We start from the raw sequence: 26,374 nt of genomic DNA on the forward strand, positions 1-26,374 counted from the left end.
ATATCATTATAACAACACTTCTCTGGTGCATGTACTATGCTTCTTCAGCAAGAATGCTATGGGAGAGAGGATTTTAACAAGCATAAAATTTATACCAGACTTGCAAAACTGTCACATATATTTGCCAGCTCAGACAAAATCTACTGCCTCAACCCCTCACGATTACTGATAATGAAGAAACTAATGAGATTTCATTTGTCAGTTAAAAAACCCCCCAAACAAAACCACTATTCACTTAAAGGGTTCTGAGACCTTTTCAAAAGCACTGGATGCACCCCTGGGAAGTTTATACAAGTGAATAGTTCAGATTAATTTATGGTCTAATTTTCCAAACAAGAGCACAACCATGCACACAATTCTACATTTGCACCAGCCAGGTACGTCTCTTAAAAGTGACAATACTCATTCTGAAGAGGTAAGTGGGGTTTAATTTGTGGATAAACTTCCCCATTGAACTCTTAATATTTAATAGCAAGTTAGTGTCTATGCAACATGAGTTTGGGAAATGAGGGCCAAGAGTGACTTTTAAGAGATAACAGCTGTCAAATGCACCCTGCATCACAAAGGACCCTAATGCATGTCACAAGTTATGCACTTACAGTGGCACTGAAATGCTGCCAACTACGTTTGGGGGAAGCAGACTGGTGGAAAACCAGTGTGCAAGACCCTGTACAAAAGCAGAGGGAGGGGCAATGCTGGCCAAGGATCCTGTGGCAAACCCTACCTTTATGGGCAGGATGGGGGGAAATCACTGATATCCACATATAGCAAGAAGGACTTTGGCAGGGCTTTTTTCCTTCTTTTAAAAGGTCTTATCCAAAGGATACACACACACACACACACAAAAATACATGGTTCTCAATTAGTATATGCTGAAGGGCTGAGCTGACCCTGGTGTGTTGCGAACCAGTGGTTTTAGAGTGTCTGGTGATTTCAAACCTGATATTTGATCTGCTAGAGAAATTCAGCTAAGTTGGGAGTTTCACTTCACTGACAGCATTGCCAGTTTTCAATGATCTAAATGAATCCTTTAACAAACAATTTGGTATTCACGTAAAATGATTATATCACTTAATTTGAGCATAGAAACGCACTTCAATATTGGATGAAATTCTCTGGCTTGTGTTACGCTGGAGGTCAGACTAGATGATCATAACGGTCCCTTCTGGCCTTAAATTCTATGACTCTGTGAACAACATACCCTCTTATGTCTTGGGTTATAGGGAGCTACTTAAATGAAAGCACTGAGACTGTATAGAGAGGTACATAAATATGAGCTTAACTGAGCATATCTAGAGAACACTGATTAAATTTCCAGAGTGGTCATCCCACAGTGGGCATGGCACAGTGTAAAAATGAGAGTACCATTGTTAGTTCAGAGTCCCTGAAGAGCTTACAACCTAAATGAGACACACAGCATCAGAATAGGAAAAGGAGGGACAAGAGAGAACATGAGTCACAGTAGAACATGAATGAAGCTTTTAAGTGCTGACATTTTTGAACAGTGAGACGAAGATACAGGAAAAGGGGAGAAGCACCCAGCCCAGCAGGGTAAGTCACATGGGAAAGAAACAATGTGTGGAAGGGGAGCGAAGCAGAGATAGTTGAAGTGGTTTGCCCAAGGTCATACTGCAGATCAGCAGCAGCATCGTGAACAGAACCCAGTTTTCTGAGTCCCAGTCCAGTGCTCTACCTACACTGCCTCTAGCTTCTGAATTGGAGAGATTCAAGAAAAGAAAGGTTAAAACCACAGAGGTTAAAGCCAGAAGGGATCATCCAATCATTTAGTCTGACCTCCTGCGTATGGTTAGTCTCTAAGGTGCCACAAGTACTCCTTTTCTTTTTGCGAATACAGACTAACACGGCTGTTACTCTGAAACTACCACCTGTATGGCCACACATGAAACCCAACAACCGAAAGTTGACCAAAGTATTACACAGCCCTCAGGAGACTAAACTATTGTGTGCCACAGGCAGCGAATAGGAGGGACCAATGGCAGGGCACTGATTAAGTGAGATATACCCAGATGATCCTGGCAAGCGACTTGCGCATCACTCTGCAAAGAAAGGCGATCCCCCGCACACCCTGGCCAATGCCAAGCTGACCTGGAAGAAAATTCTTTCCCAGCACTATCCTGAGCATCTGAACAAAAACCAGCCAGCTGAGAGAGAGAGAGAGAGAGCTCTCAGTACCACCTCAGAGCACAGGCACATCCCGTCCAGTGTCCCATCTCCAGCTGTGGCCATCCCTGACGGTTCAGAGGAAGGAGGCCCAAAAAAACCCCCCCAACCCAGAATACATTTGGAGCATGTGTGTGTGTGTATGGCGGAGAGGAATCAGAAGGTCAGGAGAGACAACTATGGCATGAACCAGGGATTTGAAAGAGGTACTGAGTGGAAGGGGCGAACTTCTAGAGATGTCACAGAGGGAGAACTGATAAGATATGGTGAGAGTCTGGGTCTGAGAAATCAAAGATAACCCCTAAAGGTGAGAGTCTGAGTGGTGGGGAATGATAATGAAGTTGTCAACAATGATGGAGAAAGGGGGAGGGGAGAGGGTGTAGGAGGAAAGGAATAGTTCAGTTTTGACAGTTTGAAGGAAGTAACAGGTCATCCCAGAGAAGACATCAGAAAGACACAAACAGGAAGAGATGTGAGCTTAGATGGAGGGGAAGAGGTCAAAGGTGGAGAGGTAGAGTTATGAGATGTCTCTCTGGTTCCAGAGTCCTAGTTAGGAATGTGGACGACTATTCTCAGGACATTCTGTAACCTACCATACCTCTTGGAAGCGTTGGGACAACTGTATTCTTTAAATGTGGCAGAGTCACAAATCGTTTAAAGATCTTTCAGTTTTTACTGTATATACCCCATGGATGTCATCACAGTATTTAAACCTTTTTGAAAAAAAGATGTCTCAAGTATATAAGGACCAATTCTGAAAAGCACTGATGCACTCAACTGCTACTAACTTCAGTGGTAGTGGATGGAAAGCTGTACCTTGCAAGACCAGGCCCATATATTACACGTATTGGCTATCTCAAATATTTATAAGATGTGCTTTGGGAATCAAAGCAATCTGATTTACTGGTGAGAGGACTTGCTATAACTGTGAAGCTTATAATGCAGACATACACAATTAAACATTTTATGAAGACAACTCATTTCTAGATGCTCAGTTTATACTGGACACTGAGTTTTTACATGACTGAAAACATCTGGCCTTGTGCCTCGAAGTACATTCTGACAGGTGCAAGAAACTGTTGTCATAGCACATTTTGTAGATTATTATTAGAATTGAGTTAATGCTGCAAGAATCTGTGACTATTTGTTTTGCTCATTTTGTTTGACTAATTACTGAATGAGCTTCAAGAATGCTTGTCCCCCTTTTATGTTCTCTTGCCATGAACTTCTGAGCAATTGAGTTTTACGTGGCATGAATGTTCACAGAGAAGCAGAACCACATGCATGAATATTTGGGGCAATCAAATTTTAAAATTCGGAGATGCTGATTCTTGTGCCAGAAGCGTTCCATATCAGGGAAGAGAAAGTGTCACGTGACCAATCACAATTAACTAATAAAACTAAAAAAAACCCCAAAAAATCAAATATTCACTGAAATTTTCACGGTCATTCCATAGACATATTGAGACTTATTCATTCAGCTCTAGTAGTTATGTATATTTTAACTCAACATTCAGGGACTGCATGAAGACATTTATTTGAAGGGATAAAACAATATTAAAGATTATTAACTTCTGCCTAGTAATGCATTTCCTGATAATCATCAGCAATAATCTCATACAGAGATACTTCACAAGATTTTGGTTAAGGAAATTACTGATCCAGGTGGCTGGCATAACATTGTACAAAGTGAAAAAAGACCAAAACACTATATATATGTTAAAGCATGATGACATCTGGTCACTAGTTATAAGTCAGGAACAAAGTTCAGCTTCCTGTTATTGTAAAATAGTTTATGTAGACATTGTACCTCTGTAATGTCTCCAATTGCATATATGTGAGGAACAGAAGTAGCTTCGCTGGCATCAACAATGATCTTTCCAGTTTCAGAGTTAATTTTCACCCCAATTGTCTCCAAATTCAGAGTTTTAGTGTCAGGTGCTCGGCCTTAAGGAAATGAAGAAACTTATATTAAAAATATTTCTTCATCAGCTTTAATAAAAAAAAAACCCTGTCATTCTCCATCAAAGATTTCCAAGAACTTGGTGCTATTCAATAACCTAACAAGAAGGAAAACAAAAAACTGTGATTGTGTAAAGCTCTCAGTGGAAATTATTGACATGAATTTCTCTTTGTGAAAGGAAAATACCATTATAAGTACCTTAGTTTACATCATTTTCAAGAAAGTTATCCCATAACAAAACGATAAGACCATTGCATTATATGCAGAAGCCAGAAGGTTTAATGTTACATATTAAATGCAGTTATCAACACATTGTTTATAACTGAAGTGTCATCTTCTCAGAAAATTAGCATTCACGCAAAGCGAAAGAACCCTTAACAATCCTATTCCTCCTCCACCACCCTCCCTTGACAATCCTTGTTTACCCTTTCATTTCTCTTTCACCTTAGATAATGAAGAAAATCAGCAAAATTAACTTCACTTTCAAGTTACTAGTGATATAATGTTTGGGTCTCACATATTATACGGGAATGTTTGTGTATTTTAAGACAACTAGTTTCCCTGCAATTTTTTTTTTAAATTTGTGACAATGTTTCTATTGGCCCTAAGTTTTATAACAGCTTCTTTTTTTACAAAGTTTTCATCTTGGAACACATTTAAGTTGATGGTGTTCCTTTAAGTTATATAACCAATAAAATATGCATATGGCCTGGAATCTAAATGGCAAAATACCGCAGAAAGTACCCTACTTGTCAATCAAAAGCTTGACAACATTCCACTGAGCAGTCTGTACAGTGCCTAGCACAACAGGCCCTGATCCTTGATGGGTGTTCCTAAGCTCTACTGTAATACAAATAATAAATTATTGCAAAGGTAACATGCAGAATCAAGTTATCCAGTATCAGCAGAGCTTGCAAAGGCAAACGTGATCACATAGGATAAATTAGCAGAAGAAATCAAAATGAGGAAAGTTTCCTTCTCCTATTAAAGTTGTATCCATTTTTGGAGGCTACAAAGGAAGGGAACAGGAGTATGTGCTCTTTGTGTGGGTTTCGTGTTTGATGTTAACGCAAAGCAAAACAAAAAGGGAAATGTGTTTGCATTATAAAAAACAAGGTCTTTGATGTTAATGTAGGAAATTATTAAACAAAAGGAAAACCTGGCTTGTCAATGCAGACCTAATTATATGTAAACATATGATTCACTGCTTTACACATCTGCCATATCACCAGGCCCCCCAAAACAATGTCACATCTGAATGCCTCAGTAAGGACTTCTGTGTATTAATTTCATCTGGTGAAACCAACACTTCCTCTGGGAGTACTGACTGAAGCTGTCGGCACTTGGCTATCTGTCTGTCTTCCCTTCTGTTGTCCCCATGGGATGTTGATCTGCTGTTCCTTCTCTGCCCCTTGCTCCACAGTCCCGATGCTATCAGGCAACAAAAATAATAAACCTCCAGGACCTTATCTTGGCTCGGATGTGAAACAACTTCCTACCGTTGTATTTCTTTGTGTACTGAGAGTAAAGCCTGGATATTCTGAAAATGGACAGCTAATGGGGTTTTCTAGTTTCCCCTTTTTCCTGCCCAGGCAAAGCCAAAAGAAAGCTTAGCACGCAACAGACATTTAAAAAAAATACAACCACCCAACTCCTAATCTCATCAATAGATTAGTTTGAGGCACTGTGACAAAACACAACACAGAGTTTATCAAATCTGCACTTAGCTTTTCAATTCCAATCTATTTTAACATGTGTATTTTGTATTAACAACTAAAGAATTACATAAAGTGTGCTTTGCTGGTCTTTCAGAAACTCCCACGCCCAACTACATTGCCCAAGTGCAGTTATGAAAGCAGTAATAAAATATTCAACTAGAATGAATTTGTATTGGCTTTCAGCCCCGGTGGCTCACATTCACAAACTAGAATTACATTTACTAATCTTACTTCAGATCAACTGTATTAGCCTTTGGCTCATGAATTCTCTCACATGCAGCCAAGTAGCTCGGTTAATTCTAATCCCAAATTTAGGGAGCCCTAACATTTTCCCACATTCACCTATCTGCAATATTAAAGCAGTTGCTAACATGTCTTCCTAACTTTAGGTAGTAAGGCTAATTGTTTTTGATAAATTACTCTTAAGTTCTCAAGGTTGTTTCAACTTTTTTTAAAGTACAGTTTTAGGAAAGTATCAGTTTACAGCTTCTTCCCAGAAAGAGAAACCTAAGCACACTCCAAAACCCACCAATCAAAGCAGAGAAATGGCCTCTCCGACAAGTCAGCACACATGCTTTTAATCACAGTTCCAAACACTAAAGATGACCACCGCCTTGAACTCTGAAAAACAAGGAGTCTCTGAAAGCATATAGGGCACAGGGCTGGCTGTGGTTTGGTTTTTGTTTTTTTTGTTTTTTTAAATCAGAACTGCAACATATTATGCCACCGTCCTAGAAAAAGAAAGATACAGATGCCTGTTCCACCTTCAAACAATGGTTAATTGACCTTTGCCCGCCATGATCCCACCCAACCCTTCAATAATTGTGAATGACAACAGCACTTTTAATAAACAAATAGGGTAATCATGTCTCCCTGAAAACTAGATTTATCCCTGTCCCTATTCCCCTGCTGTCTGTACAGAAAATAATGTTTTAGGTAAGCTTTGGCAGAGTGGCTCCTGAAGGAACTTGTCAGTCAACTATGCTAATGAAATCAACAGGTAAACCACATATTCCCCTCTGGGGCCAACACCAGGTCAGTCATACACTAAATGTAGCCACCAGAGCCTACATGAGGTCTCCCAGTGAGCAGCTCTTAGAGTGAACTTTCCTCAGACACAATCAGATCCATGCAGCACTGGTCATGAGCCTACAGGCAGCCCAGGTGTACCATCCATAGGTGCCAACTTCCTCGGTTCCTGGGGGGTGCTCAACCTCCCCCCCAGACCCCGCCCCACCCCTTCTCCCAAGTCCTTACCCCCTGCTCCACCTCTCCCTGTCCCCACTCCTTCCCCTCCCCACCCCGCACCTCCTGCATGCCACTGAACAGCTGATCGTGGCAGGAGATGCTGGGATGGAGTGGGAGGAGCTGATAGGTGGGGCTGCTGGTGGATGGGAGGCGCTGATCTGTTGGGCTGCTGGTAAACCACATATTCCCCTCTGGGACCACTATTTTTTTTTAGCATCCATGGAGTTGGTGCCTATGGCACCATCATATGTCAACAGTACCTCCAACTACAGTCAGGAGAAGCCATAGCAACGGGCACAAACAGGAAAAAAAATCACAACACAGGTCTGTGGGTAATCCTGTGGGTAATGTCTGTTCATTGAAGATTTCCTGGGGGTAGTTTATATCACCTCAGTAGGACTTTATAATAGCTCCTTTATCACTTCCTTGGAAATTGGAATGAATCCGCCCACTACCATTTCGTTAAGAGTTTCACACCAGGGACTGCACCAAGCATTTCTGCAGTAAAGGAATCCCATCTACCATGATCACACACCACTATGCATAGGACCGGCCAGAGGATTTTGAGGAGGGCTAGCAAGATGGTTTTCTGGCATATACACCAAGTTTAACTGCTCCTTCACAACCACGTCCCTCACTGCTCACCTGCTATGGTCTCTTATTACATTAACCTTCTACTCAACCAGTGATGCCTGTCTTGATCCCTCATTCGTCTGCTTCTCCCGCAGCTTGCATTTTCTTCCACACGGTCCCTTAATGCATGGACCACCCTCCCTGAATTGATTTTTAAGGCCACTACCCCCTCCTCCTTCAAACCCCTTCATCTACTATAATGCCTACAACAAAGTAGCCAATAATGCCCAAGGAGAGGCAGCTGGCGATAACTGACATTTGAAAGGGGAGAAAATAGTAAAAAATATTGATCGTGCATCAGATTTCCAAAGCACCTAAATGATTTAGGAGCACATCCCAACGAAAGCACTCATGTTTCAAAGGCACTTTTAAAACCTCACCCATGGAGACCTGCAAGTTCTTGTCAGCTCTGCTTGTGTGACTTGGCAAAGGCCACAGAGTCTGTGTCAGAGCTATGATTATAGCCACATGCTTAGTTTGCTACGCCATACAGTTTCTTGTGGTATTGAACGACCCCTGCTTCTGGGGAAGCTGATATTAGCTGTTCAGCACAGGAACTAGCTCAGCAGCTGTTAAGGAGCTTGCTGCTCTCCTCGTGCCAACAAAAGTAATCTACTGTCTGGCCAAACCCAACAACAAAAATCAAAGCACCTATGGCTTTGGTTCTGCTGGACACTGGAGTGCTGGGTAACTGTATAACTGAGTGGATAGCCTGTGATCTTTAGCAATAAAATCACTAACAAGCAGACCTAGAGAGTTGTTTACATACGTTTGAAATTTAAGGCCCTTGCAGGGTTAAAATAAAAAAATAAATAAAAAGACAATGGAGATTTTCCTAAGTCTCCCAATTTAAGGGGGCAATGACCAAGGACTGTGTGTCCATAAAGGCTGGCTCTGATATTCATATAAAGCAATGCTCTGACTGATCACTATTAATGGTAGTCACAAGCTTCTATCTTCACCATGGTAAGGAGAACAGACTCCTTTGTTTACTCATAAGAACTTTGAAGGAAATGTAGCATTAGTTATAATGATGGCATGGAATTACTTTGGAGCATTTTCCACCAAACAGTGTCTTCACACTGACATCCAAGTCATGAATGTATGGATGACATTAATGACTTGGATAATGCAGTACAGAGTATGCTTAGAAAATCTGCAGATGACTCCCTTCTGGGAGGGGTTACAAGCACTCTGGAGGACAGGATCAGAATTCAAGACGACTTTGACAAATTGGAGAGTTGATCTGAAATCACCAAGGTGAAATTCAATAAAGACAAGTGCAAAGTACTTTACGTAAGAAGGAAAAAATCAAATGCACAGCTACAAAATGGGGAATACCTGGAAAGGTCGTAGGACTGCTGAAAAGTATCAGATAGTTATTGTGGATCACAAAATGAATAGGAATCAACAATATGATGCAATCAAGAAAAGGCTAATATTCTGGGGTGTATTAATAAGAGTGTCATTTGTAAAGACACCTGAGGTAACTGTCCCACTCTAGTTGGCACTGGAGGCTTCAACTTAAATACTGGATGCCACACTTTAGGAAAGATGTAGATAAATTGGAGAGATACCAGATCAGAGGAAAGCAACAAACAACAACAAAAACGATTTAGAAAACCTGATCTCTTAGGAAAGGTTAAAAGAACTGGGCATGTTTAGTCTTGAGAAAAGATGACTGAGGAGAAGGAACTGGATACAGTTTTCAAATATGTTAAGGGCTATTACAAAGAGGGCAGTGATAATTGTTCTCCATGTCCACTGAAGGTAGGACAAGATGTAATGGGCTTAATCTGCAGTAAGGGAGTTTTAGGCTAGATGTTAGAGAAACCTTTCTAACTATAAGGGTAGTTAAACTCTGGAATAATCTTCCAAGGGAGGTTGTGGAATCCCCATCACTGAAGATTTTTTTAAGAACAGGTTGGATAAACACCTATCAGGGATGGTCTAGGTTTATCTGGGCCTGCCTCAGCATAGGGGACTGGCCTAGATGACCTCTTGAGGTCCCTTCCAGTCCTTTATTTCTGAGATTCTATGAATCTGGAAATTGCAAAGGGGGACTGCTCATCAACTCACATCTTAGCTGTTCAAAAATGCACTCAACACACACACACAGATCAAAGTGTAAATTACACTCGGTTCCTAGGTTTGACAAAACACTAAGAAGCAATTGCGGCAGCCACATGATGATAAATGTAAGTAGCATGTAACAAAATTCAGATCCCTCATATTAACCAAAGGAAAAACAAAATGCAGCACATCTAGCATCAGCCAATTCCTTCTCACACCAGACAACAATAAATAAATGTCATGTTAAGAACAATTCTGTCTAAGAAAGTCTAGTTGCATGTCACTGCAATGGGGCCTTGGGAAAACCCCAGAAAGACTTCATCTCTGGCTAACATTTAATAGAAGTGACACAACTTTCCAGCAGGAGAATGTTGAAATCACATCCTGCTGGGAGATTTAGGAATTAAAATAAACAAACAAAATGTAATGGGAATTCAGAACAAAATATCCAGGCTCTCAGCAAACTACAGCACATTAGAGGTAACCGTTTTCTGAGATTAACAGAGATCCATTATTTCCCACTAAATAGTTCAAAGGTTAAGAATCCAATGGCTAGCCTAGTCCCTGAAGAGGATTCTCAAGATCATCCCTTTTGCACAGGGGCTTGGCAGGGTTATACCCAGAGGAGATCAGGGCATTACTTCCACATATGGGAAGTATCAAAGGAAAGCTCCAAAGCAAAATTTGTTTTCTTGGTTAATCCAAACTGATGTGGTTGTAAGGTTTGAAGAAAGCTGCTATAAAAACAATTCAGGCACACTTAGTCCTTTCTTAATAAGAAAAGCCAATGATCTTTCTTCAGTCATACACACTAGGAAAGAGATTACCTGGTGCCCAGAGTCATAAGGCATAATGCTTGAAGAGCATATATAACAAGGACAATTGGATACCTTTTCAGTTTTACAAAGAGCTTAAGGCATACATTATTTTTACAGTAAAGGTGATTTTATTTCAAAGACATGGTGCCCATATCCCAGTGCGGGGTAAGTGCAAACATAACAGCAAGCAGTGACTCGAAAATGCTTGCTCCACTGCATCCATCTGGGAGCCAATGCTCTCTTGTGTGTGGCTAACCTGTAAATCTCCCACTGCTCTTGGTGCTGGTTCTGTCTATGCTTCTCATTTTGCATCAGCAGTTTACCAGAACACCACCCTGCTTGGCTATGAAAATAATTTTGGGGTATTCCATAAAGTCAGTTTGTCTTTATCGATGGATTGGAACTCAAGGCATACACTTTCATTTGTGTGTTGGCAGGAGCCACTCCATAGCACTTTCCAACAGATTCAAAGGAGATAGATAAAACCTTGTCCTAACATTTCACCAAAGTTGCTAATGAACTAGGTGGATTTATGCAAGCCCCCTGGTGAGAAAACAGGCCTTTGAGTGCATGAAAGAGAATCTCACCCAACCATCACTTCAGTGGGTGCACAGAGATTGCACAGCATAGCTCCTCCTCCCTCAATGGCTCCTACAGTAAAGATCAAAAGGGAGGAGATGGGGCAAAGATGTTGTTACAGTGAGTTAAGTGTCTTGCAGGCACTGGCCCTCGCTTTGCCAGTGGCTCCATGACGGAGTTTGAAGAGCTAGTACTGGGAAAGAATATGGAGCCCTGTTTCCTCTACCCTGCAACACTACTAGCCAAGGAAAGCCCACTCCGCTAGACCACCACCAGGCAGGAGTAACCTACCCTCCCACTAGAGGTTCCCCAAGTCCCTCAATTAAGAGAGGTCACAAACAGACTATGCACTTCAGAAATCCATTTCCCCAACCAACCACCCAGCCCTCTACCAGAAAGGAACCACTCTTGACCTGACCAACTAGCTCGTAGCTAGAGGCTGGAAAAATCACCCACCATCACTGTGGGTGCAAGGAGCAGCCCCAAGACAATGGAGCCTCATGGAGGAATCTCCATAAGATGCTGTGAAAGGGGAAGGATATATTTTGTGGTGATTGTTGGTAGGGTTGGGGAGTAATGTACATTGAATGCCACATGTGTCATTGATTAATGCAGACATTTCAAGAGAGCTGTTTCTTAACATGTTGGCATCACAACATTAATTTGAATGGCCAAGAGGACTCAATACAATCTCCCCCTGCATCTTTAAAACTAAAGCTGTTTGGTTCTTCTTTCTCTGGTCTTCTCTCTTCCACTCTGAGCCTATCTTGCCCATCGCAGGGTTTTATACTGGCACATATCACCCTATTATCTGAGCGCCTTCCACATAAACTCACAGGTCTAGCCAAGTGCCAGAGACTCAGTGATCTACATACACACATGCTGGACTCTTCTGTTGACCTCACCTATTAGCAGGAGGTATCTCATGCTACAGCCATCTCTGGGGTGGAACACGGAAGCTCTTCAGCAGCATACAGGAACAAAAAATATTTCAGAACAGGAAGTGAATATTAGTATCTCCAACAGAAGTTACAGGGGGAATTTAGGAAGGCAGAATTTGACATACAACTATTAATCCACAAAAATATATGTTCAAATATTGTTAAAGCTCTGACTAACAGAGGCAAATAAATAATTGCCAGGGTCCTTAACTTACCCTGTTGCACCTAGGTGCTGTAGCATGATAATACATCAACTGTCATAAGGCCAATACAACAGTGAGTTAAAGCTGGACTAGCAGCTCTTTAACTCAAGAGTTCCTTTCTTCTGTTGAATGTTTAATTCACAATTCTGAATAGTATAAAGATGTCTACGTTGAGAGTTTTTTTATATCAAGCTTTAACAACATATGGTGGTTTATTTTTGAAAAGGGAGAGGGAGGCATACAAAAATATTATCTCTTTACCAGTCTGAACTGAGGCCCAACCACTCTACAGTCCAGCTTCCTAAACAGGAACCATAAATTTGGAAGAAAGTGTTTTTATCTTTTATAAACACATCTGGTGTAGCTGACCCACATGATTATTAGCTCCCACCAAGATTTGCAGTAATGAAATATTTCATAACATTTTTCACAGAAGTTGGGGTGTTATCCTCGATTTCATAACATTTTTCACAGAAGTTGGGGTGTTATTCCAGTTTGAGCAATATGTTCTGCCTTCTTAAATTCCCCTTGCAATTTCAAATAGATACATTATTCTTCACTTCCTGTTATAAATGGTTATGAAATGTTGCTGTGTGCTGCTAAAGAGCTGCTGAATTCATCCCACAGGTTACAGCATTTCAGTGGCTGGTGAAGTGATCTCAACATGTAGGATCCAATTCTCCAGAGCTTTTCACCTTGGATCTTCATTTATGCATGTATATAGTAGATGTAAATCATTTACCTTTTGATTTGGCAGCATTTTACACTCAGGTGGTACAACTGTAAATTACTATCTAAGGCACAAAGCAGTGATGAATCAGGCCCATATGGTGCAAGTGCTTTGAAGTCTTTCAGGAAGAAAAGGTGATATATAACAACATGAAAAAGTTATTTGCATAATACCATAGCAGATTTCAAAAAACTGTCTTTTCAGTAGAGATCCATTGTCTTCTGAGCTCATGGGAATTCTTCTGAAACAACAGTCTTTTGATGGATGTTCAGATACTATGATGATGAGCTCTATATAATTGCCAACACAGGTAGAAGATTAATCTTCCATTTCATTGAAAGTCCTTAATGGATCAATTCAGCAATGTAATGTAGTCCCATTTGAGGCCTGCAGGCAAAGATTTTGCGTTGAAGCCTTTAAATGACATTGTGGAAGTGAGACCAGGTGGGTGAGGTACTATCTTTTATTGGACCAACTTCTGTTGGGTGAGAGAGAGAAGATTTTGAGCCACACAGAGACCTGAAAGAAAGCTTGTCTCGGTCACCCAACAGAAGTTTGTCCAATAAAACAAAGATAAAAAGGTATTACCTCACCCACCTTGCCTCTCTAATATCCTGGGACAGACACCACACTGCATACAATTCTAGGAGTTCTACAGGACCTGCTGTCTACACTAGGACAATTTTCCCAAATATTCTAACTGGTTTAAAAACCTGGTTCAGCTCAACCAGATTTAAAACTGTTTGGGGCATAATATAGACCACATTTTGGTGACTTGAACCATACAAGTGGAAAAGTTGAACAATTTCAAAAAAACAGCTCTAGCAGGAGTGGCAAATGAATATCTAGGACAGTGGAAATCCTGTTCTATACATTTGCAAATTATACATTTTTAGCAAAGAGGATAAACTTCATGAACAGTGCTATCAAATTTTCCTTAATAAATAGGTAGCCAGTTTATTTACCAAGAGAGGTTCCTCTCCCAATGTTAACACTATAAAAGAATATATTTTCTATTACTTAATGTAATGAATAAAATTCTAGGATGGTTGTGCCACTCTGTGTATGTAAACATTCAACAATGAAATGTTTTCTATGATTCAGACCACAACTAGTTAACTGTAGAGGCTAATTTCTAAGTAACTCTACAAGCTGACTTTTTTCAATCAGCATCGTAATTGGCACATCTGCAGACAGGAAATCCTCAACACTACTAAGTTTCCCAGTCTATTATCTGAGACACCTGGTGTGGGTGTGTTGATACAGAGAAAATACAATGAATCATACCCCGACTGCACATCCATTAACCAGCTTTAACTGTTAATGTGTTTAATTCTGAAAGGGTGGAGTGCAAAAGTGAACACTGAGGGGGAAAAAGTACTTCAGTTAGTTTCCAGAATATAAAACAAATTTAGTTATTCTAACATTGCTTTCTAATACTTAGTTTTACTTTGAATCAAAGCAGTGAATTGCATTTACATTTCAACTGACCTGCAGCAGTGTATTAGTCAACTTTATAGATTATGGTTAAGGTTAAAGCCAGGTTTCTTTTATCAGCTCAATTTTAAACAACTCCCACTTCCAACTTTGCCAAAAGTAATTCAATCCACCAGAAATTCACAGGTGTGACTATACACCAGGATAGAATTTTACTGGAAAGTCTGACGCAAATCAGATAAGATGTTTGGGAAACATGCAGGTGTGAAAAATGAAATGATGTCAGTTCTTGAACATTTTTCTAAAGATTTCAGGCTCGTTGCAATTCTAAAACAGCATGAGCTTTCTGGTCTTCACAAATACTTGTGCCTTTTATCAGTTATGGGAGAGGGGAATTAATTATTAAAATAGTTTTTAACGGACCTTAAAGAACCCCATTACTCTCAGATGGAGACACACAACAGTAGCGCAACAAAGCAAAAATTGATCAGGATTTATAACCTACATCCTTCTCTCTGTGTCATAGGGATACAAAAAAGTTAGTTTAACTCAGAAGAAAAGACAACTAGGATGGCATCTGTGGTTTATTGGACAGACCACTGAGTGCTGTAAGTCAGGACATCCAGTTCCTATCAATGACTCCTGTCACTGACCCACTTGGTAAGCTTAGGCAAATCACAATCTCTTTGGTTCTCATTTTTCACCATGTGTAAAATGGGGGTTATGTTTACCCAACCATTATAATGCAATATCAAGAGAGGAAAGAGTATCATAGAAGTATTATAATCAGAATAATAATGAAATCATGGTCAAACTGATTTTTTTCCAGTGGCAGACAGATTTCTTGGGCAACAAGTTTAAATCTTTTCTGGTCTGTTAAATGCAATGTTAGCCAGATTTCTTCCCGCCTCAGCTGATATATCCTGCCATAGATATGCATGGAGCTTTACAAAAATCTAAGACAATAGGTCCCGTACTCCAAAAAGAGTACAATCTAAATAAGCGACCACAGCAAGTGAAAACAAATTGACAATGGTAGTGATGGCAGAGTTGCGGGAGGTGAGGCAGAAAAAGTGTTTTCCAGTCCATGTCTGGATGCCTTATATTATACATTACTCAACACTTTGGACGCTACACGAATATGCTTGGTATTGTCTATAACATTTGATGTAACTGAAGTGGAAAACCTGTTTCATTTCATTCTTGATTATAAGTTTTTGGTGACTAGTTTAACGGCTTGGAGGCTACCATGCATTTCTGTACCTATTACTGATTCAGGAGTTGGCTCTCACACCTCAAGTTTAGGTGAGTGGAGGACAAACAGTTGAGCTCTTCACTGGGAGAGTCTCAGATATACAAATACCTCCAGCTACCAGATTTCCTGTGAGATGTTGGAGTTCTTAGAGAAGGCTGCTTCTCTCTCTCCTAACTGAATGCTGAGCACTGCAGTGGAGGAAGTGGAGTTTAGAGGCAGCAGCAGAAATAGCAGCCCCCTCGAATATCAGAATAAAAGGAACTTTTGGACTGTAACTGAACAAGTCAAGTATAGAAGAGAGAGAATCAATGGTCAGGTGCTAAGACCTGTAGAGGGGCAGGCTGTTTGACACGACACAACACCAGGGGTGAGGGATTTCATTTCAAGAGTGGAAAGCATTTTTAAGAAGCAGTTATTTTAAAATGATCTAATTTACCTACTGCCCACATCACTGTGTCAAAGTCATCCATTTCTTCTTTGCCTGAGTCAACATATTTCCAGGTAACTTGCAGTTTGCCACTCTCCAGCTTTTCAACTTTACTTGGGGTGCATTTCTTTAAAAATCTTGTACCACAGGATTCCATGTAATTGGTTACTAAGTAGGACATTTGCTGTGAAGTAAAAAAACTTAAACATTGTTTTATTTAAAAACAAGCAACTTTTAAGTCTTCTCAAAAATCCACAACTCATTCATGCTCATTAAAACTTAGTGAGTACATCAACCACACTTTGTTATTTCAAACCTATGCAACCTTGTAGTTTCCTTAAAAAAACCTGATAATTTTGATTTAAACAGCTGTCCCCTGAGGACCTTTTTCTTTGTTTTGGCTGGCCTTGCCTTAGAATATATCACCTCTAGCCTCATTCAAATTGCATAGGAAATAGAGAGTGTAAAATATCAGTGTGTAAAAATACAATTAAGATTTTTTTTTTTTGCACTAACAGAAAACCTAATGTTCATTCCGTGGGATTTCTCATGCTGTGCCAGAGAAATCCAGTGAACCTGACAGAACCTGGAGATTTCTCACGACAGACAAACTGAGGTCCTGACAAACTACAGTGGCAGGATGGAAATTCATTATAATTTTAAGAATCAGTATATTTACATCCATTGCAAGTCATGTCTTACAGCACAGGTCACACTTTGGCCTTAATTTTTAATTGTCCTGTTTTGCCAGATCTCACTTGTTTCATAGACACATTCTGACCACAGCCCAAACAGTGGGCTGATCACAAAGGTAAGTCTTTATATTTATCCATGGCAAGAGCTCATTTTTTTAACAGAGCATTGCGTCAAAGATGCCATACTCAATTAGCGATGTGGCATGCTGTGGTATAATTCCCTTGTATACAATCAGCTTGGGGGCCTTGCTACATACTTTAAGTCCAATGTGCTGCATGCTACAAGGGGCTTTAATCGTCATCAAGGGGACTGAAAGGGCTGGAATGCATGATCATTTTGCTATTAAATCGAGGACCAAGTCAAATAAGATGACAAAAATGCTAGAAAATTCCTTTTAATTTCCATTTTGCCTTTTGGTGTTTACATACATATGTTTTTTCATTGCCCTCTACAGATCTTTTGATGCATCTTTGGCTCAGTATATTACCCATTAGGTGGTAGACATCATCATCCTTACTGACATTGAGTGTATACATACCAGTATGTGTCCTTTATACACAGGGTATGATTCCCAAACTCCAGTCTTGTTTATTATCTGTACCCTCTATTTTGTTTTGTAGCACACCTATGACTACTATTTCTCTTTAACAAAGTTGCTTTTAGACAGCACTGCTTCTGCAGAAGGTGACTGACATTATCCTACATACACCACTCTCCTCTAGGCAAGCAGTGAGCAAAAACCAAATGTCTCAAACTGGAGAACCACAGATGTGTGAGTGGACAGAATTATGTTGCTGCTTACTTTCAGATAAAGTCCATCAATGGCTATTAGCCAGGATGGGCAGGAACGGTGTCCCTAGCCTCTGTTTGCCAGAAGCTGGGAATGAGCAACAGGGGATGGATCACTTGATGATTACCTGCTCTGTTCATTCCCTCTGGGGCACCTGGCACTGGCCACTGTCAGAAGACAGGATACTGAGCTAGATGGACCCTTGGTCTGACCCAGTAGGGCCAATCTTATGTTCTTATGCAACACAATGTGTATGATACCTCAATGTCCTATTTACAACCAACTATTCAAAATAGTCAGACTGGGATTTTAAAACTGTTCACTGTTGTGTAGACAGCCATCATAATCTACTGCACTGAGCATGGCCAGTAAGTCCCAAGATGCAATCCTTATTCTGCAGACCTATTGCATAGCCTTGTGATAGTCACTTAGCCTCAGTATGTCAGCTTCTCCATCTATAAAAAGGGAGTAAGTTATACTTACCTGCCTCCCTCCCAGAACATTGAGCTGATTCAAGTGAGTAGATCACTTTTAAAAATGTAAAGCAAGGAGTGCTAGATTGGTTGTTTTCCAAGTCATTTGATATATATCAAAAGAATATATTATTATATTATATTATATTATAAAGAATCAGCTAATTCAACTTAACATTGTCAGAATTTCAGTTTTTCTGGTAGTCTGAAAATGGGATACCTTTACATAACCCAACTAGCACAGAGCTTCCTGCAGCCACTACACCTATCATGCGTCTCTGCAATCAACGTGAATCATTAAGGTATCCTGAAAAACTTTACTAAAAAAGAAAACGGTGGTTTTTCAGGAGACACCTTTGATAAATGTGTTTGAACCAACGCCACACCGTTGTCAAGGAGTGAACTGTCCCACTGACAGGTTTATTCAAAGATGTCATTGCTCTTGATTGTAGTGAGTCAGGTTGTACTTTATCATACAAGTTGTTTATTACTGATAAACAAGGATATTATCACAAAGCCACCCACACAGAAGAAATGCTCATTCTTGGCTTATACTTAACATTTTATTTTCAAGCTAAAAGTTGTGGTTGGCAATACAGTAAAGCAAATGCCAATGTTATTTCTCTTCTGAAACCTGGTATATCAATATTACCTCATCAGTCTCTGTCAGGCTCAAACTAGTTACAATCTGACTACACCTATCTCCAGACCTGTTTTGCCTCCACTCCTCCTTGTATTTAAACTGTTATCCCATGTATTGTTTCTATCCACATAAGACAAAGTTTCACGGGGAAAGGATATTCTCTAAGTGTTTTGTAAAGGGCCCACACATTCATGGCACTCTATAAATACTCTAAAATCTTATGGATTTACATAGCAAGATGAGAATAAATCCCAGAATATTAGCCAGTTTAGGCTATTTTTTTTAAACAGTTGTATATAGTAGATATGCCTTTTATAGTATTGTGCCTTTTTTCAAATTCTAGAGATGTAGCTATATTTTAAAATCATCTGCCCCATCCCATTTCTACAGAAATATGGAAAACATTCTTTTAAAAAAGTTTATACTTCTAAAACAAACCATAATAATCTTTAACATGCATTGATTACGCACATCTACTATATACAACTGTTTAAAAAAATGCAACTAATTACACTGGGAATGACCACTATAGTTAGTGTTGTCTATTGGTTTAAATTCTAAGCCTCTGTTTTCAGATGATTAACTTTCCAAAGGCTTCATCCTTCAAGCTGAAATTTTCTAGGCTTGTTATCTGAATGAGAATTACTTGGAAATTTTAAGCAAGAATGGTTCAGTCAGTACAAGAGTGGAAACTTAAGCTAATTTTGGAGAGAGAGCCTTTGACGCTTTGAGCCATGGGACAACCAGAGCAAATCAAATTGGCCACTTCCCTCTTTTCTGAATTAAGCAGAAGAAAAAAAGAAGTATGGTCTTGTGGTCTGAATACAAGACTGAGTCAAGAACAAGAAATTTCAAATCTCACTTTTGATCCAATTCCCTTTGTAGCCTTGGGCAAGTCACTAGACCTCCCCCTCCATACATCCCCTTTTGTAAAACAGGGTTAATATTTATAACACACCTACAAGGTAATATTTTGTGAAGGAGAGTGCTGCTATTTCTACAGAAGACAAAAACACCCCACATATCTCAAGAGATTTAAGCTGTACCAATGGTTACCTGATCAAACCCTCGAAGTGGGATACTTCTCACCATGACCGTGGTATTATGTCCAATGCCTGTGAGAAAACCAGCACACTCAAGGGACACATCTTTTGAATAATCAATTAAAGGAATATAGATTACATGATTTCAGATGAAAAACAACCAAAACAAGGATATTGCCACAATGAGACTTGGATTATTCTAATCAATGAAATAGCCATGGCAATAATGTTACTATTGTACAAAGAAAAAACAAAGGCGAGCTAGTGTTCACATTACAGAAAACTTCATAGATAAATGTTTGCAAGACCCTCAGAATGCACCATATCTGATCTGAATTCTTGTGACTATACTGCTGAAAATGCTATTAATGTAATTTAACCACTGATGCAGGTAAACAGTTCAAGAGCAGGGAATTCAGACAATTGAGCCTTCACAGAAAAGACAAAATCTGTCAATCGTAATCATAAATCATTACAACTTTTACAAAGGATACAGCTGGCTCCAACCACCAACCTGTTATGGAAAAAAAATATAGCAGTGGAATGAGCTTGTGCATATTTTCACACAATTGATATAAAATTATTTTCTGGTGTGTAGTATGATGATAAGATTACAAGTTTGATCTGCACATTTGACATTGTTAGATAGAAACAGTAAGAGTGTGGTTTTCAAATTCCAACATAAAGACAAACGTTAAAAATTGTCAGATTTCATTCTGAACCTATTTTATTAATAAAAAAATTGATAGGTTTATAAAAAATGGAGTTGTTTTTATCTTGTGAAATAAAACATCTAAAACACATTCTGAAAAACAAAACAGATAAAAGCACACACACACACAAAGTGGGAATACCGAGGGATTAAAAGGAATCATGACTAAACTCATTTATTGGGTTGCAAATTACAGATAAAAACTGGCTGCTTGGAGCAAAAATATTTTTTGCTTATGTTCCAAGATAGATTTTGATGTTAAGATTGATTGTAAACTTTCAGACAGGGACCATCACTTACTATGTATTTGCACATAGTGCAATGGGTTTCTGATCCATATCGGGGTCTCTAGGTGCTATCACAATACAATTAATAAAACGACACACAAAATGGGATTGCAACAAAAGTAGAGGATCTGTGACTCTTCTAGGCACGGACTTTTATAGACCTCTATCATATCTCCTTTTAGTAGTCTCTTTTCTAAGCTGAACAACCCATCTTTTTAATCTTTTCTCAGATGGAAGCTGTTCCATATCCCTAATTATTTTTGTTGCCCTTCTCTGTACTTTTTCCAATTCTAATATATCTTTTTTGAGATGGGGTGATGAGAACTGTATGCAGTATTCAAAGTATGGCTGTATCATGGATTTAGATAGTGGCATTATAATATTTGCTGTATTATTAACTATCCTTTTCCTATTGGTTCCTACCATTCTGTTAGCTTTTTGACTGCCACTGCACACTGAGCAAATGTTTTCAGAGAACTGTCCACGGCTCCAAGATCTTTTTCTTAAGTGTTAACAGTTTATTTAGATCCCAGCATTTTGTATATTTTTCAACGTGCATTACTTTGAACTTATCAACATTGAATTTCAGCTGCCATTTTGTTGCCCCGTCCCCCAGTTTTGAGAGATCCCTTTGTAACTTTTTGCAGTTGACTTTGAACATAACTATCTTGAGTAATTGTATATTGTCTGCACACTTTGCCACCTCGTTGTTTACCTCTTTTCCCAGATAATTTATGAACATGTTGAACAGCACTGGTCCCAGTACAGCTACTTGGGGGACCCTGCTATTTACCTCTTTCCACTGTGAAAACTGACCATTTATTCCTATCCTTTGTTTCCTCTCTCTTAACCAGTTACAAGGACCTTTCCTTACCTGCTTTGCTTAAGCACCTTTGGTGAGGGATCTTGTCAAAGGCTTTCTGAAAGCCGCTGTATTACCCTCGTCCACATTTGTGGACACCCTCAAAGAATTATAGACAGGTGAGGCACAATTTTCCTTCACAAAATCCGTGTTCACTTTTCACCAACAAATTGTGTTCATCTATGTGTTCGCTATTTCTGTTCTTTACTATAGTTTCAATGCATTTGCCTGATACTGATGTTAGGCTTACTGGCCTGTTATTGCCAGGATTGCCTCTGAAGTCTTTTATAAAAATCAGTGTTACATTAGCTATCCTCCAGTCATTTGGTATAGAGGCTGATTTAGGTGGTTACATACCACAGTTAATGTTCTGCAATTTCATATTTGAGTTCCTTCAGAATTCTTGGGTGAATATTATCTGGCCCTGGTGACCTATTACTGTTCAATTTATCTATTTGTTCCAAAACCTCCTCTACTGACACCTCAATCTAGGACAGTTTCTCAGATTTGTCACGTAAAAGAATGACTCATGTGTGGGACTCTTCCACACATCATCTACAGTGAAGACTGATACAAAGAATGTATTTAGCTCCTCCACAATGACCTCGTCTTCCTTGAGTGCTCCGTTAGCGCCTTGATCGTCCAGTGGCGCAGATGATTGTTTGGGAGGCTTCCTGCTTCTAATGTACTTAAAACTTTTTTTTTTTTGCTGTTAGAGTGTCTTTTGCTAGTTGATCTTTGACTTCTTTCTTGGCCTGACTTACTAAACTTTTACACTTCACTTGCAAGAGTTTTTGCTCTTTTTTTTAATTTCCCTCAGTAAAATTTGACTTCCATTTTCTTTAAAAAAAATCTGTTTGCCTTTTACTTTTACTCTGTTCTTTAGCCATGGTGTCATTTTTTGGTCCTCTTACTTTATTTTTTTTAAATTTGGGGTATAAATATAGTTTGAGCCTCTATTATGTTTTTTTTTTAAAGTTACCATGAAGTTTGCAGGCATTTCAGTCTTGTGACCATCCCTTTTAATTTCTTTTAACTAGTCTCCTCATTTTTGTGTAGTTCCCCTTTTTGAAGTTAAATGCTACTGTGGTGCATGTCTCTGGTATTTCCCCCCCTGCAAGGATGGTCTATAACATAGAGGTCTAAACAATCATGAATGGCGTGGATTAAGTGAATAAGGAAGTATTGTTTACCACTTCACATAACACAAGAACCAGGGGTCACCCAATTAAATTAATAGGCAGCAGGTTTAATACAAACATAAGGAAGTATGTCTTTACACAATGCATAGTAAAACTTTGGAACTTGTTGCCAGGGGATGTTGTGAAGGTCAAAATTATAACTGGATTCAAAAAAGAACTAGATAACTTCATGGAGGATAGATCCAGCAAAGGCTATTAGTCAAGATGGCCAGGGATGCAGCCACATTCTAGGTATCCCTGTTTTTACAAATGCCTGTAACAGCACCTCATTCAGCGCAGCCCTAATCCTGACAGAGAGATGCTAGCAACAGGGGGACGGTGTCAAGGACACAGATTCCTTCCTCCATTGACAATGTTCAATGGGAAACATTTGGTACTGTACTTTGAACCCAGAATTCACAAATGGGGCAGGAGGAGCACTGGGGTGTTCCATCTTCAGGGAAGATTCCCACCACCAATTTAGAGGTTAATAGTCCTCAGCCTAGAACAGCTATTTCATACCTCACAGCAACCACAGACTGGAAAAAAAACCTACCTTGTCTGTTTGACAAGCATGCTAAACCCTTTACTTAGAACACAGTATTTCATCCTCATTTAATGATGAAGGTACTGTTTAAGGATTGTTTGTAGAGCACATATATCTCTGAAAGAAGTCACACTGCTACCTGTGATGTCCCTTGTCTTGAACCCTAGCCTGGGAGTCCCCAGACAGCTGCCACATCCTGGCCTCCACCCAATGGCTACTGAAACTGGGTGGGCTATGACTAGGAGTATAGCCCCATCCACGGGAGCTCTGATTAGAGGATCACCCAGCTCTACCAATTGGTCCAACTACGCTATCTAAGCCAGGAGGAGGAGCAGGAAGTTTGTCCGAGCAATAAGGTAGTTTCCTGTTATGGCTGCACTGGACCTTGCAGCCAGTCTCATTCCTACCCTGCTCCCGGCCCTTTCCTTATCTGTACCTTTGCTCCTTTTCCCACCTTGCTTCTACTCCATTCTTGATCTTTGCCTTCTTTTCCCCTCCACTCATCAGTGACCAGTCCCGGCTCTGACCCCAGCCTCTGCCTTCTGATCCTGACTCCAGTTTGACCCTTAGCTCTGGCATTTGGCATCTGACCTCAGCTCTGATCCTCAGCTTCAATTCCTGGTTCTGACTCTGGCTTGACCCTTGGCTCTCGTAACTGGCAGTTGACTCTGGTGCTGACTCGTGTCTTCATTCCCCAACCTGTTCCGCTCTAACTCCTGCTCTGACTACTAGGCAAGACTGCCTACATCGTGGTCCATAAGAGCACCTTGACAGTAGAAAACTGATAAATAGTGTAACTGTGTTTGGATTTAAGAAATAAAATAATATAAATCCTCTCAAAATTTAAAAAAACGTTTTCAACATCAGTCAAATATTGTACAGTAAATGACAAATCCTAGACAGGGAAAATTTAGTTGTGGGTGGCCTACTGAAATCAGCTCTTTGGGTTTTTGGAAGAGGCAAGGCAATGCTAGAATGGATCATTCTAATGACAGAGCTAATCCCTACAAGTACTACTAATATAATTCCATTTTTTACAAAATGGCTTCTCTCAGAATAATGTTCTGGTGCCGTGCAGAAAGCAACTCATGTTCACCAACATCATGAGAGCTGGGTGACAGGAATGTGCCTGGAGTTATCATCTGAAGCTACGCTGATAAATCTTGTGAAGACAGGTGAAGCTTGCAACTGTCCAGTTAATGTAAAGTATTACTTAGCTTCTATAATAGATGGGCTCAGGGGATCAGACCAAGATTTGGTTAACTAAAAAAATCTGAAAAGGATAGACTATCCAGTCCAGGAAACTTGCAGAGTATTCAGCTTCTTTCGGTCTCCCATGTAGTACATTACTAAGTACGTCTGCACCCCTGTATCAAGAATCCTAGCAACAAGCTTAATAAACTGTCGATGAGAAAATGACTGACACTCTGAAATCTCCCTTGAAAACCTGCATTAGTTACAGAATCTGGAATTTAAAACTCAGGCCATTATTCTAACACAAACAAAAAATGTAGAATAGCAGAAGTCATACCAGGGGTAAAGGGGATTCCTTGAGTTGATTGCTAAGTACCCATATGCATTCAAAATGCAGACAGGACAAAACAGCAGCACTGGTTGAGCTTATAAATATTATTCAAAAGTTCTTTAAGGAGCTCATGTTTACTGAATTAGTTATTTTTATTTTTAAGAAAACAGTTAATATAATACAGCTGTATTGTATCAAAAGTTAGCCTTTTAAAAAAATTCTTAATCTTACATGTGAGTACCACCGATTCTATAGGAGCTATTAGCTCTTTTTTATTGTTTAAATATTGTTAAAATTTTGGATTTTTATATATTTGGGCTTTAACCACATTATTTTTAGGCAACACTCAAATATGTAGTCTGCCTGTCTCTGAAGATTGTATGTATCAGGGTTTTCTTGCTTTAGCTTATTACAAAGAGCTTGGACAGTCATGGATTCACGCACACTGCCATCTATTAAACCATATCCCTTTTAGAACATGGGAGTGATATCTGGTACTACACTCTGTTGTTTTTATACTCTTAAATCCCATTGTTTGGTAATAAATTCAACCAACTCCTATACTTTAACAAAAACTATATTTAAAGAATAAAAGTTCACTAATTAAGGAAATTCCCCATTAAGGATCAACATTTTTAGATAGGAATTATGGGATTCAATAAGGAGGCATAAAGGTAGTCTCCAGTTTTACACTGATCTTTAGCTATACATCCAGGCTTTTAAAAGGACTTTAATGGTATTTGAAGCAGGGGTCAGAGGTATTTTTAACATCTGGTTTGGCTTTTTTAACACCCACCCACCTTTTCTTCTTTCTGTTTCTAGAAAGGTAAGCCTTTTAGAACACAAGGGGCAATGCCAGCAGAGAGAAGGCAGAAGGAGGCAACAGCTGCCTCAAAATAATCCATTGCATAGAGGTCTTCCTCCGCCAATGGTTTTCCTCAATTAACTCTAAATCCTCACGTGCCAACACAATGCTCCCTTGCTGCAAACTGTACAGACGCAATATTTAAAGAGACAGGATCATAAGAGGGCCAATACATTTCTAAGATCAACCTACAGTATCAACATTTGTATTGTTTGTGTGTGTGTGTGTTTTGCCTAAACTGTTGGTTTAAGCAGAATTTTTCAGGATGGTACTTGATGCAGCATATTTGACATGGAACTTAGCTATCATATTTTGCCTTAATATTAAAATATATGTAATAGAAAATGCTGGATATAGATATACATTTTTGCATAAAAAGGTATAACTGGTTTTAAAATACTTTGCAAACTGGCAGAGCCATTAGCCCTCATGAAAATGTACTGGTTTGAACATTTCAAAACACTAACACAAGAAAGCCTTTAAAAAATGAAGAATTTGAATACACATTGCCATTAAAAACAATTAAATTTTAGTGAGACAGTGT

At 39.4% G+C, this 26,374-nt stretch overlaps 1 protein-coding gene across 4 annotated transcripts in view; it reads right to left on the reverse strand.

Annotated features, from left to right (window-relative positions):
• The window catches only part of TXNRD2 (thioredoxin reductase 2), a 51,771-nt gene that overhangs the window by 11,913 nt on the left and 13,484 nt on the right, over positions 1-26,374 (reverse strand). For all 4 annotated transcript variants that reach the window (XM_073313203.1, XM_073313201.1, XM_073313202.1 and 1 more), the window contains 4 exons: positions 20,346-20,365; positions 19,865-19,956; positions 16,216-16,390; positions 3,992-4,128 (listed from right to left, as the gene is read on the reverse strand). In XM_073313203.1, coding sequence (XP_073169304.1) covers positions 3,992-4,128; positions 16,216-16,390; positions 19,865-19,956; positions 20,346-20,365 — 424 coding nt within the window. The remainder of the gene's footprint in view (positions 1-3,991; positions 4,129-16,215; positions 16,391-19,864; positions 19,957-20,345; positions 20,366-26,374) is intronic.

The sequence above is a fragment of the Lepidochelys kempii genome, chromosome 15, assembly GCF_965140265.1.
Source record: "Lepidochelys kempii isolate rLepKem1 chromosome 15, rLepKem1.hap2, whole genome shotgun sequence".
NCBI classification, from domain to species: Eukaryota; Metazoa; Chordata; order Testudines; family Cheloniidae; genus Lepidochelys; species Lepidochelys kempii.